The sequence below is a fragment of the Elgaria multicarinata genome, chromosome 1 (genome assembly GCF_023053635.1).
Source record: "Elgaria multicarinata webbii isolate HBS135686 ecotype San Diego chromosome 1, rElgMul1.1.pri, whole genome shotgun sequence".
Classification (NCBI taxonomy): domain Eukaryota; kingdom Metazoa; phylum Chordata; class Lepidosauria; order Squamata; family Anguidae; genus Elgaria; species Elgaria multicarinata.
Genome location: NC_086171.1, coordinates 25003359 through 25029294, shown reverse-complemented (window position 1 = coordinate 25029294; position 25936 = coordinate 25003359). Strand labels below are relative to the sequence as shown.

Here is a 25936-nt window from a genome sequence, read left to right as displayed (position 1 = left end):
TCCCCCAACCCCTGATGGCCCTGGACTCCCACCAGACCAGCTCCTTCCCTCTGATGACCCCCGCTACTGGTGGGGAAGACGGAAGAAGCTGGGATGGGTGGCCACACCACCTGCGGTTAAGATTGTCCCAGGACCACGGGAAAAACTGCCAAAAAAAGTGTATGCCAATATCCCAGGGAAATGGAGGGATCATCCGTTCCTGCTCCTGGGATCCCATGTGCACCATGTGGATGCACAGGGACGATCCCAGGATGATTCCCTGTATAACACCTGGTCTAGACATGCCCCAAGCTTGTTCTCTCTGCACTGGCTGTGAGGGAGAGGGGAGATTGGACTCTTGTGTCCAAGGTTGGAACCTTGTCTACAGCCTTGGATCCAGGAATCCAAAATATCCAATGCCCCCCTTCCCCCAACACTGTCTAGGGACCATCATATTTTTCTCTTAATGTTTTTGTTTTAGAGTGTAAACTGATGAATTGAAGAAAAAGCATCTCTGATATAATAATGAATTGTTATGAAATGAAATCATCACAGTATGTTTCTTGAGGGCCACCTTGCACTCTGTTTTCTACTGAAAGGTGTGGCATAAATAAAATAAATAATAGGAATACATACATTTCTGGTAGCTCTTTGTCACAAAAATAGGAAGAAACCATTGTATTGGTAAATATACAATGCAACATAATGGATAGCTGGGTTTTACTGGTAAATGAGGGATATTTTGATTGAATACTCATCATTTATGTACTCTACCTCTCTTAAAAATGGCAGTCTTTCTCAATTATACTGGAATCTGGATTTTGTTGTGAAGAAAAGAACAAATCTCCTCACAAATATTCTTTGTTAGCTTCAACATCTTTTGTGAACCGCCCAGAGAGCTTCGGCTATTGGGCGGTATAAAAATGTAATAAATAAATAAATAAATAAACAAACATTTCCCTTTACAACAAAGATATTTAACACCCAAGTGCAATGGTTAACTATGTATAGATATCTGTTCTATACTGTTCATTGAGCTTCTTAACCTTGATTTAATTTCCAGGTGCCTACTTCAGACATACCCCAGAACATTCAGGATAGCTGGCTTGTTAAAAAGGCAAGGTAGTGCCAGTGAAGACTGGTGGCTCCAATGTCAGTGTGTGTGGCGTTGAATGCGCTGTGGATTTCAATCAGAACCAGTCACAGCTCAGAGCCGCTAGCCTCCATTGCTCTGGGATTTAGCTACATCATAGGGCTTGGTTATAAGAGTTTTTGTAAACAGGCTCAAGTAATATAGAGGCCGCGTTCAGAAGACACCTTAAACCATGGCTTTAACCACAGTGGTTAAGTCAGATAGCCAGGCTGTGTGCAGAAGACACCTTAAACCATGGCTTTTAACTATGGTGAATAAAGCAAAAAGCCATATTCACCATGGTTAAAGCCATGGTTTAAAGTGTCTTCTGAACACAGCCTGGTTTTCTGGCTTAACCACCGTGGTTAAAGCCATGGTTTAAGGTGTCTTCTGAACAGTCCTGGAGAGTGAGGTAGAACTATTTCAAGTCAATAAATGAAATGTGACACGTACAGCTGAGCCAGAAAGCAACCCAAGTGGGGAGATTTAAACAATCAGCTAACAACAACAACATCATCAACAACAACACACTTATTTGAGCCAAGCATCAACATTTTTTTCAATCTTCCTAAGATTGTTTTTTCTTTCATACTACATATCCCAACCCTATTTCCATTCAAGTGACATTTTATCAGAGAGAATCTAAAAGCATGGTTGTGAATGACATAGCTTCCTGTTTTGATTAATTGTTTCATTTATTTTTTTGGTACAATTTAAGGCAACCTAGATAGTGGAGGAAGTCGATGGACTTGGGATGCTTGCTATCATGGATCTTAATCAGTTGGAGAATTGATTTCGGAGCACCCTAACTGAAGGGGATTTGTACTTCCCAGCTTAGGAACCCAGTCCAATTGCTTTTTCCATTCCTGTACTTTGACAAACAGAGGAAACTTCAACAACAGAATCAATTAAGGCAGTAAATAAAGCATTTAAAACCAGCTGGACCGGCAACAAAATGTTGCAGTATGAAATCCATTTCCCCTTCCTTCCAGTTTTGGACTGTTTTGTGGCTGTTCTCCCCATCCTCCAGGTTTTTTTTTTCTTCCTGAAGATATTTTTTACTTCTGCAAACCATCTCTTGAAACTAAGATATAGTATGGATCTGTACTTGCAATATTCGGAAGTACCATCTTGTCCTGTATGAACCTGCTTACCTGTTGAGGTCATCTGAAGGACCAACTCTTCCACATGTACATATCTGGACCCTGAAATCGTCTTTGGAGGGCCTTCTATGAATATGAGTCAGAAAAGGTCTAGGTGGTGGCCTCCAGTTATGGAATGCCCTCTTTATAAAGGCTTGTCAAGTGCCTTCCTTACATTCTTTCCAGCCCTACTTATTTTCTCAGGCTTTTAAAATCTGTGCATTTTTCATCCTCTGAATTTTTAAATTTGCATTAGTGATGCCATGTATCTATTTGACTTGCTGCCACTGTAATGTGTGCCTTCTTTTTTATTGTTTTGATTGTTATTAATTGTTTACTGATTAATAGTCATTCTCTCCTCTCCCACTATCTCTCCTCTCTCATCTCACACTATTGCCCCGCTCGTGCTCTTCGCTCCTCTGATGCCATGTTTCTCGCCTGCCCAAGGGTCTCTACTTCCCTTGCTCGGCTTCGTCCATTTTCTTCTGCTGCCCCTTATGCCTGGAACGCTCTTCCAGAACATTTGAGAACTACAAGTTCAACCGCAGCTTTTAAAGCTCAGCTAAAAACTTTTCTTTTTCCTAAAGCTTTTAAAACTTGATTTTGTTCTGACTTTATACTGTTAGTTTTACCCTACCCAGTGCCTGTTTACCCTACCCTGTGCCTATTTGCATTCTCTTCCCCTCCTTATTGTTTTATTATGATTTTATTAGAATGTAAGCCCATGCGGCAGGGTCTTGCTATTTACTGTTTTACTCTGTACAGCACCATGTACATTGATGGTGCTATATAAATAAATAATAATAATAATAATGGGTTGAATCCAGACATAAGTCATATTTAGACTAGAACCACTGAAACCAATGAAACTTAAGTTAATCATGACTTAGGTCTGGATCTAACCCATAGCATTTTAGTATCTTTTTGTTGAAAGCCATCCAGAGAACAGTTATTGGGCAGCATATGAACAAATAAATAAATCTCTATTAGAGGCCCTCATGTGTGTCTCAAAGGCTTAAAAATATGGCTAGTTGTGACAAGGGAGAGGACCTTTATGAGGGAGGTTTGTCTCGCTCCCTTTCTCAAGGCCTTCTATAGGATGGTTAAAACGTTAATATATATTTTGGGGGGAAAGATTTTCGTTGCTCCTTTTTGAAGTGCTTTTAATTTCTCTTGTTAAGTTATATTTAAGGTCCTTTTTCCTTTCTCTCTCTCTCTCTCTGCGGTTTTTAGTGTTTTATGGCTGTGTTATTGTATTTGTTGTCAAACCATGTTAAACATGGTTAAGTTATTGTTTTAACTAATGTTGTTTATTCTCCTTGGGCTTCTGGAGATGGAAAACAGGGCGTACATATTTTAAATGAATAAATAAATAAAATCCCAGTGGACAGGTCATGTCATTGAGTAGGTAATTAGTTCTGCCCTCTGTAGCACCATTTTGGCTCCAGCTGGTTGATGTTGAACAGGGGTGAAGAACCTCAGGCCTGTGGGCCAAATATAATTCTCCTGGGATCCCACCCTGACTCAAAGGGCTTCCCAAAATGGCCACGCCCCCTCCCCCCAACCAGCTATAAATGGTTGTTTCCAAACATTTGTGTATTTCCCCATCTTTTTTAAAAGGTTGAAATGCCTCCCTTAAGTCTTAGGCCTTAGCTAGACCTACCTGTTAGCATGCGACAGAGGAGGGAAGATCTCTCAGTGTGTTTATTGTGAGATCCCTCCTCTGTTTACAAGTGATGTGCAACAACCTCAGAAGGAGAGGTGTCGCACCTGCCATTTTTTTTACTTAAAGGGGCAGCAGCGCACGAACGCTCGTGTGCAAAAGGTATTTTTTTAAATTTAAATTACATTTCCTGCTCTCCCCACCCTACCCCCAATGGGCACAGTACTGCCTCTCTCATCTCAGACACACACAGCTCTATCTATCAGTTCTTACAAGCACTAAATCTCTACTGTGACAGACTGAGCTCTCCATTCCCAAAGAAAGCCCCATTCATTTTAATAGTGGAAAGGCAATTTATTTCATGCATGTTATTTTGTGGTATGTGCAGATCTGTTTCCACTGAAATGATTGGTGTATTGTTTTCACACTGTGATGCATGCAGAACCAGATCAAAATGAACGTTATGTTTTAAGAACTATAGACCTGGTTGAAAGTGGGGAAACCCCTGTTATCATTATATTTTTGTATGCTAGATTTTTTTAGAAATCACAATTGACTAACAATTGCTTCATTCTCTCTCCCCCCCTCCATGGTGTCGGTTAACAAAAGAAAATTATTGTGCTTATTTCACTCTGAAATTTATCATGATCTTTTGTTACAGTTCAGACTTTATTCTAAAAATATATCCCTAGTAAATTACTCTCCAATCTATTGTGTTTTAATTATGTTTTCTTTTCTATCAACTGCTGTTGAAATGAGAGGTTGCAATATGCTTGTTAAGATGTTTTTGCCATTAAAATATGTGAATTACAGACTAGACAATGTAGTACCAAATTGACTTTGGAGAGAAGGCTGTATTTAACTTGACTTCTACCACTGGATATGTTGTGATAAATAGATGTTGGCAATGCATGATAGATATAATGTGAATAATAATATAATTGTCATTTTAGATTTTTAAAGAAATGGTTATAAAAAAACCAGAATGACAATTTTGTTTCAAATAAATGAGGCTGATCATAGCTGTTGCAAATTCAGATGTGATAAGAGCCAATTACTGAACATTCACATGGTTGTTTGGAACACTTAGATATATGACAGCTTAAGGAAACCCTGCAGATTGAGATAACTCAATTAATTGCAGCTCTGCATTCGAGCACATTTTTAGATGTTCTACTAATACTTGAGTAGAGTATTTAGACAGGAAGTAATGTAATGAGGCAACCTTTAATGGTTCATAGTTACTAAATAATAGAATCATAGAATCGTAGAATAGTAGAGTTGGGAAGGACCTATAAGGCCATTGAGTGCAACCCCCTGCTCAATGCAGGAAATACTACTTAATACTACTGAACATGTGTGTAATGCTGTCAAATCTTCAAAGAGCTTCACATGAATTATCTACTTTGCATTCCTTGCAACATGGGAGGTGAATCTATGGCCCACTAGCCTAATCTGGCTTGTGGAGGTTTCCCCAAGCCCCACCTCATAAAGGATCTACCCCTTGGAAGATCAGAGATAACTCTGGGGATGCAGGCAATGGGGAATTTGGCTGGTGCTGGGAGAAAAAGCTGCTCTTCCTTGCACTGGTGGAGTCTGTTTGCATTATGCATCCCACTCTTATGGGAATGATGCACTTATTGGGACATTTCCCTGCACCAGCAGAGTCCATTTGTATGGCGTGCACTGCTGCCATGGGGACGACGTGCACCTTGCAAAGCCAGAGACTCAGTAGGGATTGGGAAAGCAGCTGGTCTTTGCAGCTTTGGCTGAATCCATTCGCATGGCACTTTGGTGTGCTACCCCCATTGGGTGGCCGCATGTAGCCAAGGACTTGGCTGCTGCTAGAAGGACCGTTTGCTCCTCCCAGTTCCATCTGAAGCCTTAGCTAGACCTAAGGTTTATCCTGGGATCATCCCGGGGTCGTCCCTGCCTGCTTTCGGGATATCCTGTGTGTCATTTACATGAACAGGGATGAACCCAGCACAATCCCGGGATAAACTTTAGGTCTAGCTAAGACCAGAGTCTTTTCCTCCAGGCTGAGAGAGGCATAGAACTCTGTGACTCTCTCAGCATGGAGAAAGGCAAAATGGGTGAGGGTGGAGCAATGATGCCAGTGGGTGTGGCCATGACCACTGACATAATCCGACCCATGGGTGGTGGGCAATTCAGTCTTCTGCCTATAATTGGTTGCCCACCCCTGCCTTACAACTACCCTGTAAGGTAAGTGAAGGATGTATATCCCCCATATTGCAGATTTGGGGTACTGATGTTCTGAGACAGTGGTTTGCCTAAAATCACCAAGACAGTTCATAAGCAGAAGCAAGATTTGAATAGGGAACTTTGTGATTTGTAGCTCAGACTCAGCCACATTGGTACACCAGCTCTGATGGAACTTTGATGATGGACACCGGCTTTTTCTCTCTAACAGGAAGAAGAGATTCCTCACTTTTCTGAATATATCTTGGTGCAAGCATGCCTGCACACACACACACGGATGTGTATGTTCAGAAACATCATTATATTTTCCAGTTATAGCATAGTGTCCCAGTGCAGTGGAACATGGAATATTTGGTAATGTTTCTCCAAATGTTTAATGCAAATGACATTTAGGCTGCGATGCTAAACAGATGTACCTGGCAGTAAGTTCTGAGTAGACACAGTGCCCTGTCAGAGCCTCTTAGCAGCTTCTTTCCCAACTTTTGGCTGAAGAGGGCAGCCTTCCCTCATATACTTGTAACTACTGTGATTTGAAATGGTTGCTGTGTGTATTGCAAATATTCTTCACCCTACACAATTTTGCAGACTGGACTTTTTCTTTTGTTTTTTTACTTACCGATCACAATTTCTCTCCGACAGAAATTTTGTACCAATCTTTTACAAATACAAAACGTAACAATAATATGAAACATCACATTTTTTAAAGTGTGTATACTCAGGACAGGAACATATTTACTGTGCCCCCCTTTTGTTGTGTTTTTTAAACTCCTAACCTTTTTTCCAGGTTCCTTTTGGAAATAATACCCTGGTACAGTGCTGCTACAATCGGGAACAACCTTCCCCAACCTGGTGCTCTCCAGATGTTTTGGACTACAGCTTCCAGCATTCCAAACTGTTGGCCATGATGGCTGGGGTGGATGGGAGTTAAACTCCAAAACATCTGAAGGTGGGGAAGGCTCATCTAGAGTTTTATGCTGAAGGGATGTGGGGGGAAGTTTTCAAAGCACAGAGTATCTCTCTTTCTTACCATACTTCTAGGACAAGACAAATGGCTACTCTACTTTTTGCAATTAGCATGATAGATTTAAGGGGCTCTTAGAGGAATTTATAGCTGAGATGCATTTCTGTGGTATTGCAGGGAGGGGCGCTTGAAGTAGGAGGGAATGATAGATTTTCACACTTATTGCTGCGACCGCCCCCACGTCACATCTCTTCTCCTGCAGTGACAGGCAAATTTGAATGCCTGTCTAACCTTTCCCCATGTCATGATTTAGATTCTTTGATGGGTTTTGCAGAGAATAGGAATGAGCTAGAGAGGGAGAGAATGTATTGGCAAGGAATTTACCGGCACAGTCACTAAGTGACTTCCATTCTTCTGAATGGTGCCTGAATTAGAGTAGAGAGCTTAGTGGAAGATGCCCAAAATATTTGGCAGTGAAATAAAGCTTTAGATGGATGATGATGATGATGATGATGACGACGGCAACTACTACTATTTGATTCCACTCCTCCTTTCAACAGGTTCCCAGGGGAGCTTACACAATTCTAAATGGCAATAAAACAAATTGAAGCCCCCCCCCCCAAAAAAAAAGTTAAAATGAGAGAGATCTGTTCAGCATTAAAATGCCACCACATGTGGAGTTTGCATTTTGCCATTAGGGTGACTGTGTCTGGTCGGTCAATGAGAACCTTATGCAAGGAAGCCTTATGCAGATTAGTTGAATGCCTGTGAAACAAAGTGAATGATATTATGTATAATGCTTTAAGCTGTTTAGTGAAACTGGAGAGTTCAGCTGTCTTGAAAAAATTCAGTTGGATTTTCAAGCACTATATTGCTCTCTGACTTTACAAGACCCTTCATAGTTTCTGAGGCAGGTGGGAAAAGATGTAGCCACTGAAGCAAAAGCACAGACTGAGTGATTCTTGTCTTAGGCACAATCAGCAAAAGTAAGGCCTTAGTTAGACCAGGCTATATCCTGGGGCGAACCCCAGGATCATCCCTGTGTGTCCAGATGACGCACAGGGGATCCCGGGATCAGGGAGGGATCATCCCTCCCCTTTGGGCCCGCTTTTTCCACAGTCTCGGGCTGAGCCCGAGACCACGGAACGTCTGGCCTGTTTCCACAACTTGGCCCCGCTCCGTGTGATTACTCACACGGAGCTGGGAGCCGCACATGGGGTGCAGTGCTCCTCAGGAGTGCTGCAACCATCGGGGTTGGGGGGGGGAGCGGCGAAAGCAAATTAAATTTAAAAAAGGCTTACCTTTAGTGCACAAGCGTTTGTGCGCTACGTCCTCTTTTAAAAAATAATAATGGTGGGTGCGACGCCTCTCTTCCTGAGGTCGTCACGCCTGACGTGTAAACGGGGCAGAGATCTTGTGTTAATCCTAATGCGAGATCTCCCTTCCTCTGCTCTGGAACAAAAGGTAGGTCTAGCTAAGGCCTAAGTCACAATTAAATCCCAATGAAATCAATGGGACTTAAGTTACTTGCAGCTTACAGTGCAATCCTATACATGTATACTCAGAATGAACTCCCATGACTTCCAGGGGCTCATCTACACCAAGCAGGATATTCCACTATGAAAGCAGTAAGAAAGTGGTATATAAAAGGCAGGAGCCACACTACTGCTTTATAGCAGTATTGAAGTGCACTGACAACTGACGGGGCCCATTGACACATACTATTTACCGCTTTCATAGTGTTATATCCCGCTTGGTGTAGATGTGTCAATGGGCCCCATCATTTGTCAGGGCACTTCAGTACCGCTATAAAGCAGTAATGCGGCTCCTGATTTTTATAATTATATACCGCTTTCTTACCACTTTCATAGTGGAATATCCTGCTAGGTATAGATGAGCCCCAGGTGGGTGTATAACAGGGATGGGGAAATGTGTTGTTGGACTGCAACTCCCATCATTCTACACCAGTGGATTTGCTAGCTAGGGCTGATGGGAGTTGCAATCCAACAACATATGGAGGCCCACACATTCCCCACCATTGGTATATAAGATTGTAGCCTAACTCACCTCTGTTGCCTTCAATGGGACTTCATTCCAACTTGCTTTTCCTGGATTATGCCCCTTGGTTTCCATTGCAACATTTTGTGCAAAGATTTAGGATTTGACTCTGAGTTGTTCTCAGTGCTTTTCTTATCACTGAATGGGGACATGAAGCACCAATTGATGAAGAAGAAATGTAGGGCACAGTCCTAAACACACATACTAGGGAATAAGCCTCATTGAACACAATGGAAATTACTCCAGAGTAAACATGCATAGGTTTAATGTGATTTCTTGCCTGAAAATAAATCTCACAGAAGTTCCGTTGTTTACTCATTTTTGGAAATTGTAATAAATTGTGGTGATAAGCTTGGAGGTTCATGTGGCTGATGGTAAAAAATCTTGTGTGGCTGTGAAGAAGATCAACTCGACCCTAAAATGAATATCATCACAGACCTTGACTGACTGCTTGTGGGTCTCTGGTTGGCCACTGTGTGAACAGAGTGCTGGACTAGATGGACCCTTGGTCCCTCCAAACCATCTGGAGGGCTCCAGGTTGGGGAAGGCTTATTTAGCAACAAACACATGTCTCCAAAATTCTTGATAGTGCCCAGCCAAAAGTTTTGAAGAAAACAAAAGCAAAACACGCTCACACCCCAGTTTGCACCAAGGGACCATATTCATCAACAAAAGGGCTTGGCAATCTTTTTTCCTGGCTGATGATAAATGTAAGCCTTCTCCCCTGGCAACTCTCCATGCCTTCCTTGGGAGGCCTGCCTCACTCTTTCAAAACCATGCTCCATGTACGAAGTAAGTAAGTGTGAAATGTTATGTTTATGGGAATGAAATCCACAAATACCCAGCCATTGTGAATAGTTTGTGGAGCATAGCTTAAGAAGGTTGTGAACAGTCTGTTGGGTTCAGCGAGGGATAATTTGGAAATCTCCAAGGGGATAATGAAGAAATCAGGATAAAATTATTTAGTACTGTGACAATGACCATACTGAGTCAGACATGAGTGTCACAATTTGAGATTATTATTTCACTACAAAGCCAAGCACTTTGGTTTAAAAGGTCACTAGACCAGCCTTTGATCTCCAGTAGCAGTGAAAACAATCCAGGTGACACTTTGAAGGCTCAGCATTTGTAATCCTTTAATTTATTTTGCAGGGATGTTGTGAGAACATAATTGGATAAGCTCATGTATGCTAGCCAGAGGAAGCTCCATTATTGTCTTCACGCTCTGAGGACCCGGGTCATGAAGAGACTAACATGCCGCAATCACTCCGTCATTGACACAGTCTGAGGCTGCTAAACCAAACCAGGTCCCTTTAAGGGTCAAGGCCTCAGTAAAGATAGAGGCAAAACTAACCAGTCTAAACATCACTCTTGCTCTGGTTGCTGTTGGAGCAGCATACTGGCTTCCAGCACCACATGGAGCTCTCTGTGGTGCTGATCTCTTTCCGCCTTGGTTCCTGAGAAACCTCACCCATGCCTGAGATCTGATCCCTAGCAGAACCCAAACTACATCTCAGAGCAGCATCAGAACTCATGGCCTGAAATGGTATGCAAGGGGTGTGGGGGCGGGGGGGGGGGGGCGGCTGCTGCTGAGCAGGTCAGTGGCAGAGGGCCTTACAACCCCCTCATTTGTTCTTTTAATGTGTATGGGGGGGTCATCTGAATACCCCCTTCTGCCATTTGGGGACACCTTATTAAAATGTTGTTAGTGTGAGTTTCTGGACTTAAGTCTTCAGCATTCCAATCCTTCTCCAGGAGTGAAATCTCTCTCTGTGTGTGCAAGTGTGGCGCTCTTGTCTCTTTGTGTGCACAGCCTGTCATTTCACATACTGCATCTCTGAGGGGTTGAAAATCCCAGAGGGGTGAAGAAGTTAGGCAGTGGTCCTTGGTGTAAGCAATCATGTCCCTATTTTCATCTGTGGAATGTTGGAAAGTCTGCAAGGCAAGAAAAGGGGACAGAGCCTTTCAGATAGGATGAGTTATGAAATGGATGTCTAAAGTACCAGAAGTTGCAATGATTGAGGAATGCCCTAAGGCTCCAAGCTACACCTTATCAGCACAGCTAGCTCCCATTTTGACAGCCCCTGGGCACAGTGCCCTGATATGGGGGCCCTCTTTCATAAGTGGGTTTCTGGGCTTACCCTTCCTTCAGTGGGCTATGGTCAGTTTACCTGGTGGCAGCAGCAGTGTTTTCAGGTGTTCTCCAAGCTACTTTGAGGTTTACTCCAAGCTACTTTGGGCCACTGGATCCGGCTATCATTCAGATTTCCTAGGGTGGCCAAGTGTCCTACTTTACAGAGGACAGTCCTCTATTTGAATGCACCCTCTATTTGAAAGGGTCTCTCCAGTCCAGTCCCAGTTTAAAGATAAAGAACCATAAAAAGGGAGAACAGGGTCCCTGAAGTTGCCCATCAGTGGTTAGCATCTAGACAGCAAACTCACATGTCATCTGGTCACACTCTCCCTCACTACAATGAGATGTATTATCTTTCTGTTTAAATTATAGTAATTGTTTTGAAGCATACATATGTACACATGAGTAACATACACATTTTATTTATTTATTTATTTATTTATTTATTTATTTATTTATTTGCCCCTGGATCGCTTTGGAGTGGCAGCTGCGTGCGTCATGTAGATCACATGCCGCCACTCCGAAGCTACTGCGGGGAAAAGCGCCCATATAGATGAGCCCCTAGCGCCCAAAAGATAACAATGTTGGTACCAGGTGATCCTCATCAGGGAGATTGTTCCATAATTGAGGGGCCACCACTGAAAAGACCCTCTCCTTTGTTGCCATTCTCCAAGCTTCCCTCGGAGTAGGCACCCAGAGGAGGACCTTAGATGTTGAACATTGAGTACGGGGAGGTTCATGTTGGGAGAGGTGTTCCGTCAGGTATTGTGGTCCCAGGCCGCAATATATGTTCCTTGGTGGGGTGGAATGTGTAAGTGTCCATCCTACTAATTCTCCTGATGTAGCATAATTTCAGGGCACTGCAAGAAATGAAAATGGTGGCTAGACAACCAGCAATGTTCAGAGCAGCAGGCCAGAAAAAAATAGTTTTAAGGAGGACCCTGGACAGGGTTCAGTGATGAACCCTCTCAGAGTTCTGGGTCCCCAGCAATTGCCCAAGGATGACCAGTGCTGATGCTGACCCTGCTTATCAGTATACAACAGTGTCATCTTTTTCTTCAGATTTCAGGGTCTGCCAATTGTGATCTCATTCTTGTTTCTTTTCATTTAATGGAGTTTTGTTTTGCAATAAAGTTAAAAGCACAGTCAATAAAAAGAAAGAAACCAGATAACGTTACAAGAGGAAAGTGGGGGACGGAATACTTTACATTTACCCTTCTCCAACTTGGAGCCCTCCAGATGTTTTGGACCACAACTTCCATAAATCTGACCATTTGCCATGCTGCCTGGGGCTGATGGGAGTGGTATTCTAAAGCATCTGTAGGGCAGCAGGTAGGGAATGCTGCCTGGCCTTAGCATATTATGGATGAGCTAACGGGACAGTTAAGAGTAGAACAACCAAAGAAGAATCTCACTAACTAAAAAGAGAGTTTGGATGTGTAAGGGCTCATGCGGGATATTGCACTATGAAAGTGGTATATAAAAGGCAGGAGCCACATCAAGCAGGATATAGTGGTATGAAAGCGGTATATGGTATATGTCAATGGGCCCCCACAGTTGTCAGTGCACTTCAATACCATTATAAAGCAGTAGTGTGGCTCCTGCCTTTCATATACCACTTTCATAGTGCAATATCCTGCTTGGTGTAGATGAGCCCTAAGAGTGCAATCCTATGCATGTTTAGAGAGAGAGAAAGAAAAGTCCTACAACTCCCAGCATTCCCCAGCCAGCCATGCTGGCTGGGGAATGCTGGATGTCATAGGACTTTTTTTTCTGTCTAAACATGCATAGGATTGCACCTTAAGTTAAATAATTGAATCACTGCCAGGAAAAAAAAAACTCATTGTTGTCTGCATTAACTTGGCATCTACAGTGCCTGGGGATGTGGAAGCCTGGGAAAAAAATCTGATAAAGAATGAGAAGAAAAAACCAGACAAACCTGGGAGAGGGTGGGGAAGAAACTTATTTCCATTCCCACCCCCCTAGGTATCTTTAGATAATTTGTGGGGGGAAATATTCCCCTCCACTATTTTTGCTGGGGGGGGGGTTTCCCATGCCTCCACATCTCTAACACTTTTTCAACATTTCCACAGGATAGTGCTTAAGAGTACTAAATGCACTGTGAATAGGGAGGGTAAGGTCAAAATATAAAGTATTACTGAAATGTTTAGAACCATTTTAAAGTCTTTTTCTGTTAGTGGTAGGTACTGTGATTTCTTCAGCTGCCCTAAATCCTTTGTATCTGCTTTCCTCAAGCAAAGCTGGAAGCTATACTGCACGTTGCAGTATTTCCTTAAAACAATCTGTGGGGGGGAATCTACCAGCTCACTGTTTAAAATGCCTTTTGTATTCTGATGGTTTCATTAGTAAGGAGCTGTCTGGAGCTTTTTAAATTTTTATCTTTTTAATTAAAGTAATTTGGATTAAAGGGAGGCAGTTGCCATATTAATAATTCCGTAATACAGCAGTATTTTATACTAATAGTGGCTTCAAGGGCTTTTGTGCTTATAAAAGACTGTATATAATGGAGCCTTGGTATAAAATGGAATGGTGTGAATGGGCCCCATCTTAAATATCAAAAAAGCAAGAAGAAAACAAGTAACTGTGGATTAATGTGACTGTTTCTTCACTGTGATGTTGCTTTATACTGTAATGTCACAGTGTTGATTGATAACTAGGGTGGCCTGGTATACTCTTTTACAGAGGACAGCCCTCTATTTGATTGGTTGCCAGAAGGCAGTCCTTTATTTCAAAGGTATCCTCTATTTGAAGAGCTGCCCAGTTCAAGTCCAGTTTAATTAAAGATAAAGAACTATCAGAAGAAAAAGTTGCCCATCAACAGTGCCTAGACAGCAAACTAAGCAGGCATACAGTTAATCTGGCCGCAGGATAATTATGTCTATATTTGTATATCATATGCAAATTTTATGCAAATTGGTGTGCTTCTTTGTCCTTTTTTTTGTTTTTTGATTTGGCTGAGTATCATCTTTTTTGGCAAATCACAAGTGTCCGCCCTGCGCTAATGCTAGGATGCTTCCTGGAGCAATGATTTTTCCCATCGCTTCATATGTGTTTCAAATCACACGTTGATGAGATTTCAGTAGCACCTCTAGATCTGGGCTATGCATTGGTTCCATGCATTGAAATGACCCGTTGGAAAACTAATGCATCCTGGAACATGTAGTTCCATCAGCAAGTTCTGCATCTTGTTTTCTGGTCTAGGGTATCCTCTGTTCTTTCTTTTAAAATGATAACACTGCCCCCTGCAACTGGGCATACGAGAGCCAGATGTCTAAGTACAATATCATGGATGGCTTTAGAGCAGAATTGAACAACCTGTGATTCCCATGATGTCCCTGTTACTTCCACTGCTGAATTCCCCCGCCCATATCCAATTTACTGTTTTTGCTACAAACACATCTGGTTTCCTTTGCCTTGTTGACTTCTACCTGAAAAGATGCTCTAGCAGTGCTCTCAGTGGGCTCTATGATGCCTGTCCTCTGAGAGTGGTTGCCAGTAGGCATGTGCTCCGCTCCGATTAGAAGCGCAGAAGCAGGAGCGGATTGGCCTGCTTCGCCTTGCCCAGAGGCGGAGTAGAAGTGGACCGCGGACCCCTAGAAGCAAGGCGAAGAGAAGCGCCCATTTTTCGGAGCTCCTCTTTCAGGCGGACCGCTCCGATCGCCATCTTGAAAACATTTCGCCCATAGGATTGCATTGTGGAAAAGAATCGCGGATAACTGGGTTGTTTTTGAAGCTATCGTTCTGAAAATTCTTGTGCTCAGAGAGTCGTGGATGGGGGTCATTTTGAGCCTACTCTCAACTTTCTGCGTCCTGTGGTTCACGTGCAATATTTTTTAAAAAAATCGGGTACATTTACAATACAAACGGTAGGGTAAACCGGCTGCGGCGCGGCAGGGTTTATTTGAAGCGATGACAGGCACATTCAACTCCCAATCCTGATTAGAATTGATCACCTCATGAAGCATCCTCCAATCCCAGCGTTTGAGGGGGGGACTAAGCCAGAGTCACCCTCACAGTCAGAGCTCTCAGCGTCTTGTGGGTTTTGGCGTTCGTGGGGATAGGAGGTAGTTTTAGCTGCTGCTGTGTTTGGACTTTGGAGATAGGATTTAGCTTGGTGTGTGTTTCTTTATTTCTGACTTTTTGCTTAGTTTGCTCTGTGTTTTTCCCTTACTTTGATTTAATATAAACTTTATTTTTAAATTTTGGAGTGTGTGTTTGTTTGTTTGTTTGTTTGGTTGGTTCTCCCCTCTCCCCTCTCTTAAAGCCTGATTGTGTTTGATCTTCCTTGTTCCTTCTATCTACATACAAAACCCCCCAAAAAATACCAAAAAAAATATTTTTCTCTATTGCTCTGTGTTACTTGGACTGTGAGTCTGCTGTGCAACAGCCACAGATAGAGCATTTAAATCAAATCCTGTTTGGGCAAAGCATACACACACTTCTTGTCCCATTTCCCTACATATAGTATTCTGGAGATTTAGGATTTAGCTTGGCGTGTGTGTGTGTGTGTTTGTTTATTTCTGACTTTTTGCTTAGTTTGCTCTGTGTTTTTCCCTTACTTTGATTTAATATAAACTTTATTTTTAAATTTTGGAGTGTTTGTTTGTTTGTTTGGTTGGTTCTCCCCCCCCCCTCTTAAAGCCTGATTGTGTTTGATCTTCCTTGTTCCTTCTATCTATATACAAAAAAACCCAAAAAATACCAAAAAAATATTTTTCTCTATTGCTCTGTGTTACTTGGATTGTGAGTCTGCTGTGCAACAGCCACAGATAGAGCATTTAATCAAATCCTGTTTGGGCAAAGCATACACACACTTGTGCCCCCAGAAATACCCGCAGCCAGCCTGCCTGCCTGTCTGCCCGCCTCCCCCGGGGTGCTGCTGTGGTGGGGCATCTGCCAGGACTGACTCCTCGCCTGCTCTGCCTGCCTCTCTGCCCGCCTGGTGCCTGGGAGATGGGCTTTGCGGTTCGTGCCCAGCACCCTCCGGCACGCTTGCTCCCAGTCGTCCTCCTCTGTGCCCCTCAATGCGTAACTGCTGGCTTAGAAAGAAACAACCAGCCATCTTTGCCTCACTTGCTCCTTGCGCCCGCTTACGGGTTGGTTTGCTATGCGTTAGTGCTCAAGCCATCATTGCGGCACTACAATGCATGCTGCCTGCCTGCCTGCCTGCCTGCCTGCCTGCCTGCCTGCCTGTCTTCCCTCCCTTCTCCCCTTCCCGCCTCGCAGGGATGGTGTCTTGCTTTGACTCAGGGGAGAAGTCCTTCCTGTGCTCACTTAGACTTTATCAAGTTCAAAAATCCATTTTTCAAGTGTGCAAGAAGATTTAGGGTTATCTCATGGCATGTTGGGATTTCCTTTCAACTGGCCCCATTGAGCTGTCTGCATTGCAACTTTAAAATCCCTGACATACTGGAGTGTCCGATTTTCAAAACTTCCTCTAACATCAGGGGATGATGGGATTGGCTTGAAACTTGGCGTCCATGGGGACACATGGGTAAGCTGTCATGGGACCAAAGGATAGGTTTCTGACGTGCAAATTGACGTAGTTGTAGAATGGGACTTGATTTGGGGTGAGTTAAAAAGTTTAAAGCCACGCCAAAAATCAGGGGATGATGGGATTGCCTTGAGTCTGGGCGTCCTTGTGGACACATGGATTAGCTTTCATGGTGCCGAGTTTGAGGTTTCTAACATGCAAATTGATGGAACTATCGAAAGGGGTGTGAATGGGGTGCCCGATTTTCAATAATTCCCTAAAAATCAGGGGATGATGGGATTGCCTTGAAACTTGGCGTCCATGTGGACACATGGATAAGCTATCATGGTGCCGAACTTGAGGTTTCTAACGTGCAAATTGACGGAGTTATCGAAAGGAGTGTGAATTAGGGTTATGGGTGGTGCATTAGAGGTTAGAGCCGCGCCAAAAATCAGGGGATGATGGGATTGTCTTGAGTCTGGGCGTCCATGTGGACACATGGATTAGCTTTCATGGTGCCGAGTTTGAGGTTTCTAACATGGAAATTGACGGAGCTATGGAAAGGGGTGTGAATGGGGTGCCCGATTTTCATAAATTCCCCAAAAATCAGGGGATGATGGGATTGCCTTGAAACTTGGCGTGCATGTGTATACGTCCATGAGGTGTCATGGTGCCAAACGTGAGGTTTCTAACTTTCACAGAAAAAAAGTTGTTTACTTTTTTAGCTTTCAATGCAACCCTATGGGGGGGAAAACGGAGCTCCGATCTGGATCCGGAGCTCCGAGCGGGGCGGAGCGGACATAGGCGGAGTGGGGGGCGGGGCGAAGCGGCCCGATCCGCAAATCGCGGATCTGGAAGTGAAGCGGAGCGGGGGGTCCGTGCACACCCCTAGTTGCCAGCAGGGCCGGCGCCAGACTATTTTGCGCCCTAGGCAAGGCGAGCTACTTGCACGCACACACACACACACACACACAAACACACAAAATTGCCAACTTCGATTCAGCTGTTCAAGAAGAGTTTCTGAACTATTATATTTTCCTTTTATTATGTTTTTTCTTAAAACAGCTTATTTGTATAAAACTGTGATCGTTAAAGGGCAATACTGCACCCCTCTGAGGTCTGCACCCTAGGCGGCTGCCTAGTTGGCCTAATGGTAGCAGTGGCCCTGCTTGCCAGAGTGTCTGTTACTCCTCCTCAGTGAGTGTTGCTGCTAGTGAGAGTGACAAGAGCGACTTTTTCTTTTAACAGTAAGTGTGTAAGTATGAGTGCATATATATGTGCATTTGTGCATGGAGGAGGCTCCTGGCCCCTGAGCCAGCATAATATACACCCCTCAGAATTGAAAAATGTAAACATCCCTGGCTAAAAGGGAGCTAAACCAAAAGTCTTTATTGTCTCTGTCAACATGAAAAGAACAGCATGTGAATGGCTTTAATCACAAGAGGCCTATGCAGGTGCTGGAGGGTGCAGCAAGAGGAGTTGCTGAGATATCTGTTTCAGGAAGGTGGACCAAGGCCAACAAAACAGAATATCACAGATGTTAAAATAACCAAAGAACAGCATTCTTTGACCTGAGGACCAACTTTGGGAGATGTTGGGGAGTCATCAGTATGTTGTCAATCAACCCTCAGGAATTGAACATAATGTATTGTCAATAAAATAACAGCCAAAAGGGTATTAAAAAACCCTGGATCCAGGAGAACCACAGGTGGACTGGATCATAAGTGTGCATACTTACAGTACCCTCATCTAGACTCACAAATTACATCAATTACCCGGCCAGTATTGGTTGCATGAATGTGGGTATGTGTTGGGTAAAATTCTGGGAGGGAATTTTACTGGCCAGTGCTTAGGTTTGGATCAGGATATCTTTGTGGATCCAGTCTGCTGGGCAAACCTGCACATCTAACAGATTAACTGGATATTAGCCCTTTTGGGTCCTTGACTACTTTACATTCACTGCATTTTGGTTAACCTGTTGGAGGCTAGCTGGATATTAGCCAAACATCCATTGGCTGCATTTGGATTGTGTTTTCTTAAGTTCACTTGGGGCCTTCCTAGACGAGGCCTTAGCGCGCCTTCTGTCCCGGCTTCCCTGCTGTGCGTCCAGATGACGCACAGGGGAATCCGGAGACAGGCCGCGCTGAGGCCTCCTCCAACGCGCCATAAGCCAATGCGCTTATGGCGCGCTTTTTCCCCAGCTCCGGCCTCAGGCCAGGGCTGGGGGAAGTGTGGAGACTTCCGCGGCTTTTCGCGGCTCCTCGCTTACTCGCGAGGAGCCGCGAAAAGCTGTGGGCCTGGCACAGCGCTCATAGGAGCGCTGTGCCCATTGGTGGGGGGGTGGAAAGAGAGGGGAGAGGCAAGGATGGCAGGTGGGTGGCCCGGGGTGAGGGCGGGTGAGATCGCGCCGCGCGCCGCCCAAGCAAGCAGGCGAGCGGCGCTTGCCCGGGCAATGCCGCCCCATGCCAGGCATTGCCCGGGCAAGCGGCGCTCGCCTGCTTGCTCAGGCGGAGCGTGGCGTGATCTCACCCGCCCTCACCCCGTGCCACCCACCCTGCCATCCTTCACCCCCCCCCCCCGGTAAAAATAACCAAAAAAAACCCTTACTTTCTCCGACGTCTTCAGGTCGCACCCGGCCCCTTTAACACACACACACACACACACAAAAATGGCGGACGCCGCAGGGACTCGACATCCCTGTGCGTCGTGCGTGTGGAAGCGTGGGGGAGGCGCGCTAACGTTAGCGCACCTCGGCCCCGCCTCCCTGCCGGCGTAAGCTGGCAGGTCTAGTAAGGCCCTTAGTGTCTTTCCTCAATAAATCCTTAACTTCCTTCTAGCATTTTCTGTGTATATCTTAACTCCACCCTCATAAGATTCCAGGTTTTCTCAGCCTGATCAACTGGGAGAATTGCATGGTTAAGTAAATCTAACTTTGTCAATCCCACCTAGTGGCTTAACCATGTGACACATACATAGATTAGAAGCAGGATGATGAAACATCTTCTAAATATCCATGGCTAAATCCCTCTCCTAACAGATTTGCATTGCTACTAAAATTCACTAAGATGGCACATTTTTTAAACTGTTTTAATTGTTTTTACTGCTTTTAAATTATATATTGTTTTAACTTGGTTCATGGTTTAATTTGTTTTTATCTGTGTATATTTATTGTTTTATACTGTATGCTTTCATCTGTATGCCGCCCTGAGATCCCAATGATATAGGGCAGGATACAAATGTTTTAAATAAATAAATAAATAAATACTACGAGCCACAGTATGTGTGTTTTTACCTGACGGGAGAAGGCATGGAGCACATACATTTAGTCTAGTTTTCTATTCCCTATCCTGGCACTCTTCAACACACCAATGGAACCATCTACAGAATCCACCACAGGCAAGTGAATGAATGCACAGCCAAAGAAAATAACTTCCCTGAAACATAGGGAAGTATATCTTGAATATAGTGCAAGTGAGTTGCTTCCATCTTGTTGGGCTCTTTGTTAGGGTGACCATATGAAAAGGAGGACAGGGCTCCTGTAGCTTTAACAGTTGCATAGGAAGGGGAATTTCAGCAGGTGTCATTTGTATATATGGAGAACCTGGTGAAATTCCCTCTTCATCACAACAGTTAAAGTGCAGGAGCTATACTAGAGTGATCAGATTTAAAAGAGGGTAGGGCACCTGCAGCTTTAACTGTTGTGATGAAGAGGGAATTTCACCAGGTTCTCCATATATACAAATGACACCTGCTGCAATTTCCTTTTCAATACAACTGTTAAAGATACAGGAGCCCTGTCCTCCTTTTCATATGGTCACCCTATCTTTGCAACGCCATTGCCTTCACAAGTACATGGAGCTGGATTTCCCCCAACAAGATTCCCTCAATCCGATAAGTGATTAGCATTGATAAGAACAACAGTGTCTTTCTTCAGTGCTGAAACTAATGAGATCTATACAAGGTGATGTTTATTGAGCTCTGCCACTGAATGATAGTAACTGTATTTTTCCTGGGTTTTTGTTTGTTTTTAGAAGCCTACAGCCAGCAAGACTTCAGGTGCTCCTTCGTATAGCAGATGGTCGAGTTCACAACCACATCAGGTAATAATCCTGTATATTACAACAATCCCGTGTATTACGTTATAACAATCCTTTGCATACATATATGTCAAACAACATTGATTGATGGATATTATTTATGCTTTGAGGTTTTGGTTACGCTTCTCATCTTACAGGCATGATAAATCAAATTCTAATGGTGCCTAGGGGCCAAAGAGCATGTGTTAGCCTCTAGACAGAAATATTTAAATGGCGGACTATGGTGGCTCTTTCCAAGCAGCAAGTTGTTTGTGCAGTGACAGAGGCTGCGGCACTTTCTCCATGCCATTACAAACAGTCATACAGTTTTGTGCTGAAAATATGATGACGATGGAATCCTTTCAACAGAGGAATGGTTGAGAATTGCCCCCAACCCAAGCAATGTGCCAGAAAGCTAGTTTGGGTTTGTTTTAGTTGGCATATAATGGGGAAGGCCCAAATATATTTTCAAAATGGTTCTCTTTGGTTGCAAGATAAAGAGACCAAACTAATTTTGTGGAGAATTGCAACAGTGTTGGTCCTCCCCCCCCCTTTTTTATTATTTCCGTTTACCTTGTTTTTCTCCTTTGCGACACCATTCTCTGAGCTCCTTTTGGCTGCGACTGGCTTGCATTGTTTTTGATTCTTTTGTGTTAAGCTTGAGGACAGGCAGTGGCACCAACACAGCTAAAGTCAGTCATGATTAAGTACCAATCAAATCAATGGCTGATAAGACTGTTCATGAAGGATAAGGCTATCAATGGTTCCTAGTCATGATGGCTATATATTACCTCCAGTATCAGAGACAATGTTCCTCTGGATGCCACTTGCAAGTGCTATTGTGGACATTCATGTCTTGTTCTGTGGGAACAGAATGCTGAACTAGATAGGCCTTTGGTCTGACCTAGCATGGCTCTTCTTATGTTATTAACAAGTTTGTTGCAAATAATACTCTTCCCCCGTTTTTGTCTTTTGTCAATGCTGTATTATTTTTCTCTGTGTGTTTGTTTGTGCCACACTTTGGGTAAGAAATTCCTTAAGTAAATTTATGTTCCATTCATTTCAACTATTGAAATTGACACAGTCCACATGTAACAATAACCCATGAATAGTTTAACCTATGAATGGGGTGATTGTTTAACCCATGGGTTGTCAGGCACTAGTGGGAGCAAGCAAGTGTGCTGCCTCCAGTGTGCTCCTCACATCTACTTTCAGTAAACAACGTACGTGTCAGGATACTAAGCCCTCCCACTGAGATGTGAGGCAATAGACTTGCTGTGCAATCCACAAAGTCTTTATTCAATAAAAGAAAAAGAAAAGAAAACAGCTCTGTAGCATTTGTGAAAGTTAGGAGCTTCCCTCTAAGCCTAATTAGCCAAACAAAGTGAGGCAGTTGCCTATCAACTAAATAGACAGTTTCCTGCCAGCCCAACAGGCTTTTACTAGACTACTCATTCAGCGAGGGTCCTCTTGACCCAACATCTGACATGCAGACATTCTGGCTGTCTGCAGTGCACTCTGGGATCTGTCAGTTCCAGTGCTCCCTCCCCCTCCAACAAAGGCTGAGTTCCCAAGGGGGCGGGGGAGACGATCTCTGAACCTAAGCCTCCTGTTCGATAAGCTCCTGGGAAAATTCCTCCCTTACTCCTGAAGAGTCTTGGGGAATTTCCTCCCCCACCCTCTGGGCTCATCTACACGAAGCAGGATATAGCACTATTTAAATGGTATGAAAGCGATATATAAAATGCAGGAGCCACACTACTGTTTTATAGTGGTATTGAAGTGCACTGACAACCGTTGGGCCCCCTGACAAATATCATTTATCACTTTTATACCACTTTAGTAGTGTTATATCCTGCTTCATGTAGATGTGTCAATGGGCCCCAACAGTTGTCAGTGCACTTCAGTACCACTATAAAGCAGGGCTGTAGATCCTGCAGTGTACGTCAATACCGTTATAAACAGTAATGTGGCTCCTGCCTTTTACATAACTCTTTCATACTGTTTCCGTAGTGGAATATCCTGCTTGGTGTAGATGAGCCCTCTGTCATGACTGTGCCTCTTCTAGCTCTGCCTCTGAGTTTCACTCAGAATCTGAAATCAAACCAGTAAGCATGGGCCCTATCTTGACAATACGATTGTGTCACGCATATGTTGTGAGTGTGACATCAGAACCTGGATACTCTGGGTTGTTTATGAATTAAACAATCCAGGGTTAGCCCAACAACAAATTGTAGGTTAACTCTTGGTTTTTTAACTCCTAAACAATTCAGAGTGTGTGGGTCAATAGATGGAATGATATCACTGTAGTTGCAGTCATGTTGATTTTAACTCCCCGCACCCCCTGCAAGGAGAGCAAAAGCATTGCATTTAAATAAACCCCTGCATAGTTAGGCTATAGCTGGGTCAACGTGGCTTATATTTGAGGAGGACTTTAAAAAGCAACTTATAATAAGCATCCTGGTACATTAAATGCTGAGTCTACCAGCCATGACTGCACAATTTTATAATAGGACTTCACTGTGCTTTCTAATCAGAATTAGGTCGTATGCTTAAATTGTCAGTAGATTCCTACTGATATGCTTAAGGCAAAAATGTAATTGAGTATTGTTCTGTCAGAGTATGCATGCAGCACATTCTCTCCTGTTAATAGCAGATACACTCCAAAATTAAAAGAGTACACCTTTAACACCCCCAAAGGAATCCACTTTACTGTGTATTGTAAAGGCTTGGCTTCTTTTCCTGGGAGAAAAAGATAAGTGTTTATCTAAGATTATTGTTTTGGAGCATTAGAATCCTGTTAGTGGTTGAACAGGGTTGGAAGATTAACTAGCAGGAATATTGTTTGAAAGTAAATCTGAAGCCATTCTGCATCTGTTGGAAAAACTTTGTCCTATTATATTAAAACATGCCTGTGGTACTGCATCTCCACATCCAGTATTATACCTTATGCACTGTAATCTTTTGCCTCCTTTTTGTCATTTGGTTTATAATCTCCGTTCCTTTTTTATCTCTTTATTGTAAACCTTTGCTTCAATAGTTTGGTTCTAATAAGCATACAGCCTGGTGGATATTAAAATGCCAATTCCACCAAGGGAGGAGGGAAAGGGGATTGTTACAGCACTGTCATGGAATCCCAAGGCACAATTTTCTTTTTACATCAGGGCTCTGCAAACCATTTATATTAGATTATAGATTGCATTCCATGTAGTGTCCTGTAAGGGGCTTTGTTGCTTATTTACACATTTAGAAAATAGTTTTCCAAGAACAAACAAGATTATGGCACCAATTCATATTGTCTGCATTTTCTTTGCCTCATGCTGGGAACTCAATGAAGCTTCTTCCATATACAACTTTAAAAAAATCCATAGAAAAATTGAATAGAACTACAGAAGTATGACCTCTAGTGCATCTAAGGAATTTTAAAAGTTAAGTGGACTTCCTCCTATGTTTGACTAACTTTTCTTTTAGATTTTCCAAATTCATATTGGAGAAATTGTAGGGGTTGAGGCTGTCTTTGGTCAATATGGGCCTAGAAAAGCTGCCTATTTATTTTCAGTGGTTCACATGACTTGCAGTCCAGTCATCAACAGATACATAATTATTCCATGGAGTAAACTAAAAAAATATTTCTAGCTAACACAGGCTGGCTAAAGATATCCCTTTCTCAGTGGTTTGTTCTTGCTTTCCTTGACTCCTATGTAGAACATAATATAGCCAGAAGAGTCCAAAGATCATTTAATCCAAAGGTCTGTTAAATGTAGGACCAGATATACACCTATACTGATCCCCAATAAACCTTCATAATCCAGATCAGCTGTTCCCCAAGCAGAGAGCAAAAACATGCGGATTGACTCTCTTGTTTGCATAACCTAGAACAATTGCATAACCTGGAACAATTGTTCCCCACTACCCACATGCAGTGGATGCCATGAATACAGAACCATTCTTTAGAACTGAATATTGATGTAGCAAAGGATATTTCTTTGCATACATTTGCCCTAACCTACAAAGAGCAACATGAACATAAAATCAGTACATAGATCTATAGACAATGGACATGGTCCCTATTGTGGGTGCTTTATAGGACATCGTCCAGGCCCTCTCTGGTGCTTTGCAAACATTATAGTGCATGGTAAGCATGGAATTTCTGTGAATGGTGACATGAAACCGTGGTGTATTCTGCTATACCACAGCTCTACCTAGTGCTTACATACAGAAAGGCACATGTAGGAACATATGGAAAGGCAGAGAAAGAAAAACCAGGGAGCAAAACCCTCTGTAAAGGAGCTGCTCATAATCCCACAAAGAATCTGGAAGTAGAAGCCTTGGTAAAGTGGCAGTTAAAAGCCTCATGTAGAAAATCCCTAAATGCATAGGTGTAGCCTCTAAGGCCTAGTTCTCCTTTGCCTAGCATCCTGCACTTCTCTTTGACACTGAGAGCATTACAATGCTTGCCATAGTGTGGGTTTTCTCCTTAGGGCTGTTGGGCACGGAGGAACCTGCTCCATTGTTGTGGGGTTCATAAAGATGGTGGCAGTAGCCACTTTGCTATGCACTTCTCTGCTCTGCTGAGAGCTGAGATGGTGGTGTCAGCCCTGGCGGATCCTTTACTCTGAGGTATGTGGGCCTTGTCATTTGCCACTCTTTACGAGGTTCTCATACCAGGCCTGTCTGTGGTAAGCACCTCACCTCATTTTCCAGTGCAAAGTTATTGAACTGAAACACGTTAATATGAAAACAATGACAGTAAACCTATAAGTTACTATGTTGGAGAAACTATCGCTTCTGAAGGCTACAATGCTATGCAAGGTTTCCTGGAAGTAAGCCCACTGAATACAGTTGGGAATTGCCTCTAAGGGCCTTGCTAGACCAGGCCTTAGTGCGCCTTCCAACCCGGTTTCCCTGCTGTGCGTCCAGATGACGCACAGGGGAATCCGGCGGCAGGCCGCAGTGAGGCCTGGTCTAGCGCGCCATAAGCTAAGTCACTTATGGCGCGCTTTTTCCCCAGCTCCGGCCTCAGGCCGGGGCTGGGGGAAGTGTGGAGGCTTCCGCGGCTTTTCGCGGCTCCTCGCTT

At 43.4% G+C, this 25936-nt stretch overlaps 1 protein-coding gene across 1 annotated transcript in view; it reads left to right on the top strand.

The window, feature by feature from the left end:
• Positions 1-25936, top strand: part of RBMS3 (RNA binding motif single stranded interacting protein 3) — an 860525-nt gene that overhangs the window by 103144 nt on the left and 731445 nt on the right. Inside the window, exon 2 of the mRNA XM_063125041.1 lies at positions 20815-20883. Within this exon, the coding sequence (XP_062981111.1) occupies positions 20815-20883 (69 nt within the window). The remainder of the gene's footprint in view (positions 1-20814; positions 20884-25936) is intronic.